Source organism: Barbatula barbatula (assembly GCF_947034865.1).
Source record: "Barbatula barbatula genome assembly, chromosome: 5".
In the NCBI taxonomy this organism is placed as follows: domain Eukaryota; kingdom Metazoa; phylum Chordata; class Actinopteri; order Cypriniformes; family Nemacheilidae; genus Barbatula; species Barbatula barbatula.
Window position 1 is genome coordinate 15011280 of NC_136769.1, and position 15131 is coordinate 15026410.

Here is a 15131-nt window from a genome sequence, read left to right on the forward strand (position 1 = left end):
AATACAGTACACACATATGATGGGTTAACAGTAAGAATGTATGCTGTTGGTACAGTAGTAAATTATACTAGTAGAATAATTTTTATGTAATATAATGCTTTATGTAATGCTTTTAGTGTAGAAAAACAAACAAACTGCGTAAATAGTTAATTACCTATACTTGCAATTGCTGAAATATATTATGCTGCTGTACTTAAGCTCCATGACAGATATAAATCAAATTTAGCTGGAAAGTCATGCATAAACTTGAAAGCATTACTGATTTGGTAGTTATTTTTTATCAATCTAACATGCTTCCAAGACTGTCAAAAGTTATTCTCACCATTTCAACATCTTTTGTTGGCAGCGAAAATTTCACAGTCACCAGCTTGAGTACCCTTATGCTCCACTTCTCCTAGACTGCCAACACACACTACATTTCCCATAACCCTCATCTACCATCATTGCATTCACCTGTGTTATGTTATCCTGTGTGTGTATATACTGTAAACCCCTGTGTTTTGCCATTTTCTTTTGTCTGTTATTGTATGTATGTAAGTTGTGTTTTGTTCTGTTCATGGTTCTCGTTTGTGCGTTATGCCTTTTATGGATTTATTAAATTAATTTAATGCTGCATATAGATTCACCTTCTCAGATTTTTGGAATCATCAACTCATTACAGAAAAGCAAGAAAATGGACGTCACTCAATAACAATGTTCTGTGGTAGCACTTTTCTTTGTGGACAATTTGAATACTTTGTGTTACATACAGTATTTTGATACTGATATCTAGCGTTAGTTAATAATGTTACATGCCCTGTTAAAATATTTTAGGCTTACGTTACTTTGAAGACCCTTTTCCTGTTGTTTTGTATTTTTCTTGTTTCTAAAAATGCAAGGTAGTCACAGGTGCATCATCTTAATATTTATTGTGTGTAACACAGATGAAAAAAGTTTAAGTAAATTACACTTAAATGTATTTTAAGGGTTCAATTTTCAAACAATAACATTGTACTTAATATACAAAAAAGTAGTGTTTAGTACTTTTTGAGAGACTTGAAAATTGAAATTATGTCTTAATTTACTCATCCTCATGTTGTTCAAAACCTGTGTAATAGTGTACCTTTGAATTAACTTGACTAAAGCTGCTTGAGCAGACTTTTAATTTCATGCAAATGCATATTTTTCATGATCACTCTTGCTCGAATCCAAGGTAAATTGTCAACGCTATCATCTCCTTCCTTTTATATACATTGTAATCATGTGCAGGGTTTGGTACTCTGGTGCGCACCGGAGTTCGCATGTAAGCTTTCTCATTAGCAATTTCTTATGCAAACAGTGCCTTGTAAGCATGAAAGGCACCTGAAAGCCACCTTAGGGGGGCCTCACACAAAAGGAAGCCACCTTAATCCGCCCCTGGATCTAGGGCACAATGGACTTCCATAGTAGGTAACAATCTACCCAGAACTGTTTTATTTCCCACATTCTTCAAAATATCTTTAATTGAGTTTTGGAACAACTTGACCATCATTTGGAAATGATGACCGATTTGTTTATTTTTGGGTGAACTGTTATTTTTAAGAAGATCTAGTGTACTCAACTGTGCTTTTTTGTGATACCGTGAATTGATGTACTGAAGACTATATTTTACAAATTATTTTTGTAAATATTTGTAAATATTTAAAATTTACTATATATTTCTAATACATTTATAGTAGTTGAATTTTTTTTATAAAATTTTTGTATGAACAAATAATGTATGAAAACAGAGTAGCCTACTGATGAAACATTTACCAAGTGTAATTAAATAAAGTGTATTTTAGTGCACTGTTTTTTACCGGGTACTGTTCAATGCATTAGGGAAAACCAGGTGTTTATATTTGTGAGGCTTAAAACCCTATGAAAGGCCCGATGCGAAAATCTCATCAACCGGCCGAAACGCTCTCAAAATGGCCCGATGCCAGCAGACCATTCCTTGTGCTGAGGGCTGCATTCTCAACCAACACACCTGTCTCTAGAGAATTCAATGATGACATTGTTAAGTGTTGAGGTTGAGGTTTGACCACAGGTCAAAAAACCAATGTGACAAAATCAACGTCAATTTCATTCGCTCAATAGATTTAAATTGTTTCGCTCAATACATTGTATCAAGCAGGTCAGCGAACAACCATCTCATCTGTCTCACTTGAGGAAAGTTTGATATCATTATTTTGGTATCTGTGTCTCCAGGCACAGGCGTTGTGATACGGCGCTGCGGAAGAAAACATAATTAGACGAAACAGGGACGAATGAAATAAGTTGAAAAAATCTTGCCCCGAGAGGTTTAGTCATTATTTTCTTCCTGTCACTGATGTTCCATCAACTGATAAAAAGTCGACACACCTTCCCTCAGGCCTCAAGCTGTTACCATTCTAAGGAGTGATGGTATTTGCCTTTCATAAAAGTACAATTGCTGTGTGATTCATGTTTCACAGGGGATTGAGGTTTACATTAGTAGCTGTCAATTAAAGGATTTTATGAAGCAGATTTGTGTGGTAATGCTGAATGTAGAGATCCTATGGCAAAATTGCTTTATATTAGATTATTTATGACTAAAGCTGGTTAATTGCTATACACTATCCAAACATTCACACCCCCTTTACAGACATTCATTTCATTGAATAACTGTGGCGTCATCTAAAATAGTAAGTGCACTGCTGCGGCATACGACAAAATGTGATGGATCCCAGACCATTCACTGTAAGTATAATCCAATAGATGTTTCTCCTAAACTTGCTCAGAGAAAATAGAAACAAATGAGACAATTGTTAAAATACATTAAAAGTATTGAGCCAAAAAATCAATACAAATTCTGGATATGGGAACATTCTATGTGAAATCTTTGAATTGATGTTAAGATGATTAATAATATTTTTGATTGCAGACTTGTCAAATCTGTACTGAGAGACGCATAATGTAACGACCGTATATTGAGAAGTCAACAGCGTTCGTCTCCATTAGCCTCCGGTGGCGCTGTTTTCTTGTCAACGGCTCTTTTTACAGTCAGGCGCAAGAGAGGCCGCCTCAAAGGTCCTCTTAGCTGTTGACGTGTATGGGTTTTCTGACAGCGGTATGTGAAACAAAACGATAACGAAAGAAATAAAACGCTGCATAACTGTTGATTTGGAGGTTTTGACGTCATTTTGTTGGCGTCTTTTTCCGTCGTTGAAGATGGACGTGCTTTACCACCAGACCAATAAGTGAGTCATTTAATACTGTTGTTATTGATTTGAAATAAACTAACGTTACTTAGCGATCTTGCTACTGGACAAAACTACTCAAAAACCCTTAAAGCCTTTTTGTAAATTCGCTTATTAAATCGAAATGAAACGAATCCGATGTATTAAAGGTAGTAATAAAGCTGCTTTGATCAGATGTCGTCTGTTGGATAAGAAATCGCATATGATAACACAGCTTCGTTCTTTCTGTGTTTTTATTATTCTTAAAAAGAAAGAAAGACGTTGATGTAATCGTGTCATGTTTAACTTTATTATTGTCTGGCTGGTCAATGTTACGATGTCTATGAAACATGATTTTAATAATGTCTACTATAAGTTTTTAACTCTCTCCTCTCTTGATCACACCCAGACAAATCCATGACGTTCAGTCTCAAATGGGACGACTGGAGACAACAGACAGAGAGTCAGTCCACTGTAAGTCATTGTGTGTATGCGTCTATAACTGCAATAATAAACACTGTCCCGTTGTTGAGAATATAGGAACCAGAACGACAATAGTCAGTGTAGAAATGTCACTTATTTATTTCCTGATTTGGATTGACCATCTTTACTGACCGTATTTTACGCACTTGCGATCAGATCTCTTGAACGGATGTTAATACCATGTGACAAACTGTGTCCAGTGAGAGGTAGGAAGAGTCAGTACGGTGCCAGTGGGCAGAAGATTGTTCTGTAGAGGTGAAGCTCAGCACATGGGAGCCAGGCTGGTGCCACCGCAGGAAGGACAGGGAGGAGTGAATGGATGCTGGACGAGACTTGAGAAGTGTGTGAGGTGGTGTTGTGGCTCTGTGATGTGTATGGACAGATAACAGTCTTAGCCAGGCCGTCGCCAACTCATATTGTTGACATCATATGCGATGTCATAGGCGGGAAGGATGCGTAATGTTGCAAGATTGCGTGTGAGAGAGAGTTTGAGATTGTATTCTCTCAATGGGTGGGGATCAGGACTGAATGTGTGTGCATGAGTTTTTTGACTGAGATAGCATCTGATAAAAGTTTTCCCACCAGTATCTGTCTTTGTAAGGAAACGACACTCATTCTTGATCCGTGTATCTGTCTGTCGGTGCTTGATTCTTAGTCTGTCTGGTAAAAATACACAAACACAGTGGGGTAGTTTCCCGTACAGGGCTTAAGACTAGTCCTAGACTAAAATAAATGTTGGAGCAGTTTAAACTGAAAACTGCACTGACACAATTTAAAATACAGCAGTGCCAATTTAGCTAAGGCCTAGTCCTGGCTTAAACTAATCCCTGTGCGGGAAAACACCCCAATGTGTTTCTGTTAGTAATTTAGATGAAGATAAATCAGACGGCTTTAATGGCTTTTAGATCATGTGACAAATGAAAATTCTTATGTGTATTCAAATTTGTTGATGCTCATGTTTTCTTCCAGTGTTTGAGAATGAACTAAAAGCAGGAATCGATCAGATTTTTAACCAGTTGGAGCGACTGGAGATTCTATCCAGTAAGGAACCACCAAATCGACGCCAAAACGCCAAACTGTGAGTTCATTAGCAGCTATGTTCATAAAATCTATAGCAGTATGTTACTATAAGCATTCCTGGCCTTTGGATGCTTGGATTCCTCAAGTATGCAAAGAACCAATCTGAGTTCTGCATGGGCGACTTGCACAATATGATTTGTATTTTAAACCTAAACAATTGGCAATCCAATTTATGATAATATTGGTCAAGGGCTTCAGATTGTGCATGGGGAACATAAAACGATTCCTCCAAATGATCAGGCGAGTGTAAGTCTATGAGGGGCTGTAATAGGATGGTTCACCCCAAAATCATTCTTAATTTACTCCCTCGTGTCATTCCAAACTTGTATGAGTTTCGTTCTTCTGCAGAACACAAAAGAAGATATTTTGATGAATGTCGGTAACCAAACAACATTGGTCCCTATTGACTTCCATTGTATAAACGCAAAACCATTTCTTAAAATATCTTCTTTTGTGTTCCAAGAAAGAGCCACATTTTGTTTTGAACAACATGAAGGTGAATATGACCGAATTTGTATTTATTTATTTGTAATTTAATAATTTTACTATCCCTTTAAGGGCATTTACTTGAGTAGAAGTCTTTTAAATGAAAAAATAATGTGATGAAAGTGAGGGAAGTTACTGTTGTATGGGTGGCATTAGGAGCCTTAGTGAAAACATTCCGTCGGTGGTCACGTCATTGCTGACATACCTGCACAAACAGACCGGAGGCCAGCACACCTGAACACTTACTCACAAGACCACACAAACCATAAATAACAGATATATCCTAAAATTGCATGAACTCATACACAACAAAAAAACCATGCAACATGATCTTTTCTGTCAGTGTATTCAAAGCATGCACAGTTTTTTTTCTTATAAACGTATACCATATTTAGTGAATCAAAGGCTGTTACTGTTTAAAACTAATCATATTTCTATGATTTGTTGAAATTGATAGAAACACTGTTTTCGTAAAATAGCAGGTGTTCTGTGACTAGTGTATCACCAGATAAACATTGCAGGCTACTCTGTGGTCAGGAAGATTGACTTCTGTTTCTATTTCTTTAGCCGTGTTGATCAGTTGAAGTATGACGTACAGCATCTTCAGACAGCCCTGAGGAACTTTCAGCACAGACGTTACGCTCGTGAGGAGCAGGAAAAAGAGAGAGAAAAGCTTTTGAGCCGAAGTTTCACAACAAACGTCAGTCAACCACACATTCAGCTGCATATATAATAGCCACATGCCAAGATGCTTTTATTTAAAACTAATGTTTCAGTACCCATTTCTGAAAGCACATCTTTGATACTTAAAGCGGCATTATTTTGACTTCGCTGTGCGCTTTGCATGTGTTTGTGTAGGACGCCGACACCTCAATACCTATTGATGAGACCCTGCAGTTTAATACCAACCTATACAATGCTCACAGAGGAGTAGATGACCTGCTGGGCTCAGGGTCCAGCATCCTGAACGGCCTAAGAGAACAGAGGAGCACGCTCAAGGTGCGTATCCTCTCATCTGTGCATTTTGAAACTGGAAAATGTTTTCCTGCTTGTGGATAATTTCGAGTCTCCGTATATAAAAATGACAAATGTAGCAGTGTATATAAGTAAAGAAGTAGACAGGTTAGTATGTGTTAATAATAGGTGCCAGTTTGACGTAATGCAGTCACGTATAGAGACACTGACTCCATGTTTCCAGGGAGGAGTGTTTGTTCTTCCTGAAGCTCATCTGATTATCAGTGTGCGTGAGAGACTTTCTCAGGCTTTGGTTTGGGGGAAATATTGGACGACCTGTACATGGCAGCAATGAAAAGATAATTTTCTGAAAGCTACCAGCTGTTGCCAAAATCGTGTCCAAACATTTTCACTTTCAACAGAAAACTAGGGTCCTTAAATATTAGAAATTGAGTGCATGTTGTCAGTATGTATTGGGGAAGGAATCACAAATGATCTTTGAGATTCTTAGTAACATCTCACACCATCTCTCTTTTAGGGTACTCATAAGAAGATGTTGGATGTGGCGAACATGTTGGGATTGTCGAACACCGTCATGCGTTTGATTGAGAAACGAGCTACGCAGGACAAATTCATCATGATGGCTGGAATGATGGCTACCTGTTTGGTCATGTTTCTGGTGGTTAAATATCTTAGCTGAACTGCCCCACTTTCAGCCGACCAAGGAGCTTGAGCTCAATCCAGCTATAAGGACCTTCTTGTGAAAATTTACATAATTCTAACATGCCTCACTCATCATCTGTGGAAAAGTGTCAACATTTTACATAGCTGCCTTAGATGGCTGCTAAATAAGTGAGGTCAAGGTTCTGTTCATTTATCTGATGTACACTTTCCTCCTCTCACATTGCTGTCTGCTTGTTTGAAGTCTACTAATATATTGACTGAAATTATGAGAGCAGTCTTTCTGCAAGCAAGTTTAATCTGTGCATTTCTTGACTTTAAATGTTGTGCAAAAAGCTCTTTAGCGCCATGTTCTGGAGATCTAATCCTCAATAGGTTTTTATTAAGTGCTAAGCTGTAAATATAAACTTGAATTTCTGCACAATAAATCTGTGTATGCACACACAAACACACATGGCTTACTCCCGCCCTAAAATGCAAATGTACACTTGTTTCATAAACTTAAAGCTTTCAGCAGGGGTCACAGCTCCTGACAAACAGGAAATGAGAGATGTTATTGGACAGATGCTGCTTGATCTTGATGCTCTGCTGGTGTGCATTCACATATGCTCTTAACAACAGCAGAATAAGACTCAACTGTGACCCCCTAGGACAGCAAAACCTAATTTCTGTTTGCCAGAGGTTACTGTTTCACTGCCAAAGTAACTCAAAGTGTGTGTAAGGCATTGTGCCGTCAACAAGACAGTTGGCCAATCTGAAGAGAATACTGCTACCATTTGAAGTTAATAATATAGTTAATGGAACCTGTGAAGCAGACACTTGAACTTCAAAGACCTGGAAAGTAATTCCTCTACAGTTCTTGTTGAAATGTAACAGACAGCACCTTTAAGGAACAGCTCACCCAAAACATCTATGTTCTGCGATCCTTTAATCACCACAATGTCATTTCAAACTTGTATGACGTTCGTTCTTCCGCATGTCACAAAATACATATTTTTAACAATGTTGTTAACTGAACAGCAACCGCACCTATTCACATGCTTTGGTTTTGTGTCCATACAATAGATCTTGTTAATTGACGTCACGTTGAATAATGTAACATCTTGGGAGGATGCCTGCTAGTGTGATCAATGCAGTGTTTTGTTTTATTAGGACATACAACTATTGCAGGTCGGTCTTGCGGAGTTAAAGACTGCAATAGCATTACGCAGTGTTGTTCAGGAAAAAACAACGGTTCTTTCACTCTCAATTTCTCCACATATCATACAAAACAAGTAACGGTACATATCAAAACAATAACAACAGCAGAGTATGATCCTCCCAAGACAGCAGCGCCACTGCAACATAGGGAGTGACGTCAGCTTCACAATCTCTATAGAGGTGAATGGGTGATGTTTGGTTACAAACTTCAAAATATCTTCTTTAGTCATCTGCAGCAGAAAGTCAGTCATACAAGTTTTGAAATGAAAAGATGATGAGTAAATCATGACAAATTTCCATTTTGGGTGAACTGTCTCTTTTGGAGCTGAAGCCAATCTATAGATCTATTCAACAGCGCCATCTAGTGTAGTTTGTTTTATCTGAAGTTCCGTTTACACTTTTTGGAGTTAAATTTAGCAGGTGTGGGGCAGGCTGTTGTGGTTTGCAAAAAGTGAAGTGTCCATAGTTTATGAACCACAAACGTTTGATCAGAAATTGTAAATGTAAATTATTTGAAGTTACAGGTGGATTGCACTCCTTCAAAATTATTTTGGGGGTGTGTGTGTTTCTTAGACATATTAAGCTTTAGGAACATTTTTAAATCACTAATCTATAAACATTTAATAGTTTGTAAAATGTGCAACTATTAAAAGAATCACACATTTACAAGTCAAAGGTTTATTTGCTGATGCATCAAGGAGGAATTAAAAAAGCTCATTTCATTGCTGCCATTTACAGTACAATGTCACCAAAACTTTTGCAACATTTTTTTTGTCCCTCACCTTCCCAAAGAAACTCCTGATCACTGCAGTACCAAGCCCTGATCACGTTTACATATTCTCCGTTTACAATTTCATTATTCCTTTTTATTATCATTTAAACGGGTGTTACAAACCTTTTATTTTACAGGTTTACTACGATAACTATTTACATTAATTATACAGAAAAATAACATTGTCAGAAAAACAAAATAGAAAATAATTTAAAATCAAAATTATTGCAGAATACTACAATCATACAGTTGTTACAAGATGCATAAACAGCATCTCAAATGTACATTTTTGTTTCAGTGCAAGATTTCACAATTTCAATAATACGGATGGGAACCCTCGAAATCCAAAGTGTAACCTGGTACATAGTTCCACTGGCCTGCGACTATAAAAATTTGCCATTTCATATTCTCCGAATTACGACCAACCAGCAAAAATAGATGAACACAGTCAAGTGCTGCGTATGGCTTAATTTGTAACTCTCTTGTTTAGCTGTAATAGGTAAGAGTATGATACAACATTATGACAACTGGCCAGAGCTAAAAAAATTACCAAATATTATGGTAATTTTATAGTAGACCAATTATCAATTCATCTCAGCCTGGTAAAGAACCAGGAGGACCAAGTGTATCTTTGCATATTCATACAATGAGTTAACATATAAACTTTTACGACGCTTTGTACACAGAAAAACAAGTCCTTAAAGAAACCGCAAGAACTCCCTTCAAAATCAAATATCCATCCACAGGTACAGCCCTCAAAAAAAGATCTTGATTATGGCTGCAGCCAGTGAGTCTCTGGATAAGGAACACGTCAGACAACATAAATTGATACAAAAAATGTATTTTTTTGCCCTAGTAAAACTCATGTCTTGGCCTTTAAATCAACATTGTGTGTGAATGCGTTCCGTTCTTCTTTAAGGAGATGTTATATACCTCAACCTGCCAAAACATATCCTGGTTCAGGACACGATTTCATCCCATTACAATTTCAAAGTTACCCATAAACTGTCCTGCCAAGATACCCTAAAATATCAGAGGACATAGAGGACAGAGGATTGTGGCTCACCAGCACATGCCACCCAATAGCTTAATTCTTGACCCTCACACCGTTGTGCCTGGTTTTCAAGAGCCATGGTTCGGAGGATGTTGAAGGTCTTGCCCTGAGAAGATGGGGTGAAGGAAGGGGTGTAGCTGTAGGGCAGCGGCTGCTGCCGCACTGGCTGGCCGAGGAGCAAAGAGGGTGGGGTAAAGGGCAGCGTGGGGGACATGGTGTAGAGCTAGAGGTGTGTGATGGAGCGCAGAGGCTGGTATAATATGTATAGGTTGGCCTGAAAGAAAGGCAGTGTGGTGGGCTGGAATCAGGCCTGCGTGTGCTAAAGAGTGACCCAGTGATTGGCCCAAGGAATGGCCGAGTGGTGAAAAGGAAAAAGGGGTTAAATGATGTTGAGGGATGTGATGTACCTGGGACAGTTGAGCATGGTGGTGATGTGGGTTATGGGGATGGATGCCCATGGCTGTAGCAGCAGCGTGGTGCTGCAGGATGGCATGCTGGACTGTGGTAATGGAGGTAGCAGAGGCTGCAGAAACTGCGGGTTGCTGGATGTGTATTTGCTGCAGTGCGGTAGGTGGTGGGGGTGCGGGGGCGAGGTTAGCTGCTGCCGCCAAGTTAGCCGCCGCCACTGCAGCAGCTGCAGCTGAGGGGAAACTCTTCACTTGCTTTGCTAGCAGCTGCTGTTGAATGTGCTGTTGAGCCGCTTGCTGCAGTTTGCTGTATTTTTCCATTTCTTCCGGCGTAAAAGTGATCGGTTGACTTTCTAAGGGTGCAAGACCATCTTCCTCTGCTTCCATTCCCATTTCGCCGTCTTCCATTATGGGTGCGGGGTAACCAGGGTAGCCGTGCATAGTAGGCTGTGGACCCATATCGGGGCCCATGAGATGCCCATCCAACATAGGATTGTTAGGGTCTTGCCCTTGTTCACTTTGATATTGTGTCATCATCATTGATGGATCCTGTTCATAGTGTTGCTGAGAATCATGAAGGGTCTGAGGGTCCGAGCCTGGATGTCTGCTCTCCTCAGCATTTGATATGGCTTCCTCTAAATGCTGCTTTTGTTGTTGCTGCTGCTGAACTGGTGGTTGGGGTGGAGGAGGAGGTGGGGGAAACTCACGAATGGGTTCTACCAGGATCACTTCATTACTATCAGAATTTTTTCCGGAGTCAGACTTTTCACCCTCGCTTGGACGTGTAAGAGAAAGTAATGAAGGTTTCTTTCCCGCCTGGAGCTTGCCAAAAAGAGGCAACATACTTTTGTTTCCAAGTGCAGGGGGGAGCTTAGGCCCAAAGTATCCCTGTGGAGGGTCCTTGATTTTGAGGCCCAGCTTGGAGCCAGTTCCAGATTCCGCCCCTCCTTTTCGAGACTGGATCTTCTCTAGAAGTTGCCGAGCCGTGAATGAATTTTTATGTTCTGCAGCACCTCCCTCTTTAGATGCAGCTCCACCGCTACCTCTAGTCCCTTGCCCTGATGAAGAGTTGAAGTTTCGGCGCTGAGCTCGTGAAGATGATCTCGGAGACTGAGATCTGTAAATGCGTGACCGGTTGAAATCACGCCTCCTTGTGGAGCTGTCAGATCGCCGGCTGTGACCGTGTCGATGTGGAGAGCTCTTAGCGGAACTAGACGAATGACTTGCAGAACTTCGGCTGCGACTGTAGCTGCTACGTCTGTAAGAGCGAGCACTGCTGCTCCTGCTACTGCGACTAGAGCTGCGGCTGCTACTCCGCTGGGGTCTCCGACGATGATGTTTCCTACGACTGTGAGAACGTGAGCGAGAACGAGAGTCCTCATCGGAGGAAGAGGAGGAGTAGTGTCGCCTGTGAGACCGGCCACTATCCCGCCTCTCATAGTCCGATTCAGAAGAAGGCCTTCTTGATCTGTGGTGACGTTCTTCATCACTGTAGTCGCTATAACTGTCTGTATAGCTATGACTGCGGTGGCTGTAAGCACTGCTTCCTGCTGAGGAACGCTCAGAGCTGCTTGAGTAGGATTGACTGCGGGACTTTTGACCCCCATGACGTCTATGGTTGCGGTCTCCTTGATGAGAAGATCTACTGCGAGAACGTCCTGACCGCCCAGAGTCATCACTACGGTGTCTGCGCTGCTCATGTGACGTTGTGGAGCGATGGTGGGGTGGTCGGGAACGTTGAGAGGATGATCCACCATCCTCCTCACTGTCACTGTCGCGAGGTCGAACTCCACTTGAGCTCTTTTGGGCTGACGCAGAGCAAGAAGCAGCATTGGTGTCAGATTTAAGACGTTTAGTACCATTGTGTTCCTCTGCAGTGCTGGGTTTTCCTCCACCGCTTTCGTCAACACCAGACAACTGTGATGTCTTGTGGGATCGTTTTCTCTTTCCTCCTTCATGGGATGTGGTTACTCCTGATGAGTGGGCTGAAGGCTCCTTGTCAACCTTTTCTTTCTCCTTTTCCTGACTATCAGCTCCCTCCCCGTTATTCTCAGTAGTACATGGTTTATTTTTGCTTTTCTTTTTTTTATGCTTCTTTTTCTTTTTAGTTTTCTCTCCTGTCGCCTCATTCTCCAGCCCCGCCTCTGCTGAGGTCTTCTCTTTTTCTTTGCGTTTAGAGTGTTTGCCTGACTTGTGTTTCTTCTTCTTTTTCTTTTTCTTTGACACTGCAGTGGCATTTTCACTACTTTTTAACTTCGGTTCACTGTTGTCACTTTTAGCCCCCTCATCTTTTAAGGGTAGCTGTTCTTTCTGATCAGTAATTGGTCCTGCCACTGCTGTAGCAGTACAAGTCTTTACACTAGTTCCAGGAATACTCTCTGTGTTTTCAGGCTTAGATTGCTCTCCTTTATCACTACGAACTGGCTTGGCTGAGTTGCCTTTTTTGCCAGCCCAGTTTCCTTTATTTCTTGACAGCTTGAAGTCAAAGTAGAGAGGATTACAACTGTAAGAGAGAGATGGCTGGGCCTTAGTAAACTCCAGCAGTTCAGAAGGCCACTGCAGGGTGGTGCTTTCATCCTTACTGAGCACAGGAAAGAAAGGCCCGGTTGGCACGCGAGGTCCTGTGTCTGAATGTTCAGACATCTTTTGCTTTGTATCTTCCTTTTGGGATGGAATATCTAAAACTGCCGTATCATCTTTCTCTGCTGGGGTACTACACGTTTTTTCTTCGGTTTTCCCTTTGGTGGGTGTCGGAGAAGGATCTGTATTTGGCTCTTGTGTGGATTCATTCTTATTGTCTTCTTCTGATTCACACACGCTGACTTTAAGCTGTTTTTGCTCTTTCTCTTCAGCTTCACCTCTAGGTGCCAACTTCTCTTTTTCTCCACTTTCATGCTCCTCCTTGCTATCACATTGTTCTGAAGCTTTCATAAAAAGCAGAAACTGAAAATGAGGCTTGACCCGACAATGTGCGGGAGGTACATAATGATAATACTGTGGCTCGTCTCCAGTGTAACCTTCTTCCTTTTTCATCATCATCTTCAACTTGTTTAAAGTGGAGGCCAGGGATCCTCCATCATCTGGCTGTGACTGCTCATCCTCACCTCCTCCCCCACCTTGTGGGCTATCAGAGTTAGATGACCCACTTCCTTCCTCACCTCCAGTTCTTTCTCCTTCTTCACCTCCAGTCTTTTCTCCTTCCTCACCTCCAGTCTTTTCTCCTTCCTCACCTTCAGTCTTTTCTCCTTCCTCTTCCTGGCCTTCTTCCTCCATTGCCTCCTCACCATGGTCTGCAAAGACAGCTGCAGCAGTCTCAAGTTTGACTGGGGCTTTCTTTGCAAAAGAGAAGGATACACTGACTTTGGGACCCTGTGAGCCTCCAGAGGGAGTAGGAGAAGAGCTAGTCTTGTTGAAGCCAAAGCTGATGGTAGGACCTGGTCTAGGGGAGCCTTGACTAACAACACTACAGACTTTATCTTCACAAGCATCAGTGATGGAATCTATTATCATAGGCACACCATCTATTGAGTCTTCCCCCTTTTCTCCATCTAATGCCACAGTTGTGGGTTTAAACATGGGGCCACTACCAGGGACACTGTAAAATAGAACAGACGGGGAAAATAGACAGAATATTACATTTCAATAAACAAGAAATAGCTAACATTGTGTCAGACAGTTTTAAGTAGACAACCTATAAGCATAGTGATGACCCTGTAGTATGACTGACTGATGACATTTTATATAGAACTCCACTTACTGGTCTTGCTGCTTTCTCTGTTCCGCCAGTTCATGAAGACGACGAAGCATCTTCTCCTGTTTTTTGCAATCTTTTTTGGATCGAGAAGACACATTCCTTGCAAACTCCCTCTGCTTCAACTCCTTCAGTCTCTGTAGGATTAAATGAAGAAAAACAATAATTTACTAAAGGTGAAATGAGATGCTATTTCACAAGGGAAATGTTTGGAATGTGAAGAAATTTGGAATTTGAAGGAATGTTTTTCAAATTTAAAGCCATGCATATGTGATAATTTTTACCTGTTTGTGTGCGTGGTCATAAGAGTTAATGTGATTGTCAAACTCCTGATGTTTCGTATATTGCTTTTCGCACAATTCACAGTAGAAGTTTGCCCTCAGATCCTCCAAAGCTTTAGCTATGGCTTTCTCTTTCTCTGCAAAATCCTGCAAGAAACAGACCACCACATTGAACAAAAACTGATGGAAGGGAAATGTGAATGTAATATTACTGGTACAATTATCTTCATTGATCTTTTTTTGTGCCTGAAAACAAATTACCAAAAAGTAAAAATTCTGCCATTATTTACTCACCTTCTGTTTGAATATATAACAGCATAACACAACGTCAGTTAACCTTCAGGAATAGCAATCAACCCGGTAAGGAAGCATAAGTGATTATGAACCATTTCACTTGTTTTGGTGCAAATAAAAGTGACAACAGGTACACTGGAGAGGCAACTGCAATGGTGGTCTGGGGAGGACCATTCTCAGAGGGTCTTGCAGACATCCATGTGCTATGAAGTATCTATAAGAAATTGTCGGATCTATTGTAAGATCTTAGATCTTAAGATCCTGTTGTAGGAGCCCTCCTGGTGCATGTGGCTTGAGTCTGTAGGCTGTTTCTGGATGATGAAGGCTTGATGACATTAACTGGCCCTTGGGAATCTAATTTATCCGAAGCACCATAGACTGTCAGGGAGCTCACTTATGCACTGATCCAAGTCTGGGAGGAGATCCCAGAGGACACAATGTGCCATCTCGTCAGGAGTATGCCAAGACATTGCTGGGAGTTGGGAGTATGG

The 15131-nt window shown here is 40.8% G+C and overlaps 2 protein-coding genes across 14 annotated transcripts in view; one reads left to right on the plus strand and one right to left on the minus strand.

Moving 5' to 3' along the window:
• The first annotated feature begins 2974 nt into the window (after positions 1–2974).
• gosr2 (golgi SNAP receptor complex member 2) lies at positions 2975–8747 on the plus strand. Its single transcript, XM_079456488.1, has 6 exons — positions 2975–3218; positions 3607–3671; positions 4650–4758; positions 5814–5946; positions 6105–6245; positions 6739–8747. The coding sequence occupies exons 1-6, from the start codon at positions 3190–3192 to the stop codon at positions 6898–6900; spliced, it is 639 nt and encodes a 212-aa protein (XP_079312614.1). The 5' UTR covers positions 2975–3189; the 3' UTR covers positions 6901–8747.
• Positions 8748–8751: 4 nt separating this feature from the next.
• The window catches only part of gpatch8 (G patch domain containing 8), a 31831-nt gene continuing 25451 nt past the window's right edge, over positions 8752–15131 (minus strand). For all 13 annotated transcript variants that reach the window (XM_079456475.1, XM_079456477.1, XM_079456471.1 and 10 more), the window contains 3 exons: positions 14350–14493; positions 14072–14202; positions 8752–13909 (listed from right to left, as the gene is read on the minus strand). In XM_079456475.1, the coding sequence (XP_079312601.1) occupies positions 9976–13909; positions 14072–14202; positions 14350–14493 (4209 nt within the window). In that variant the 3' untranslated portion in view covers positions 8752–9975. The remainder of the gene's footprint in view (positions 13910–14071; positions 14203–14349; positions 14494–15131) is intronic.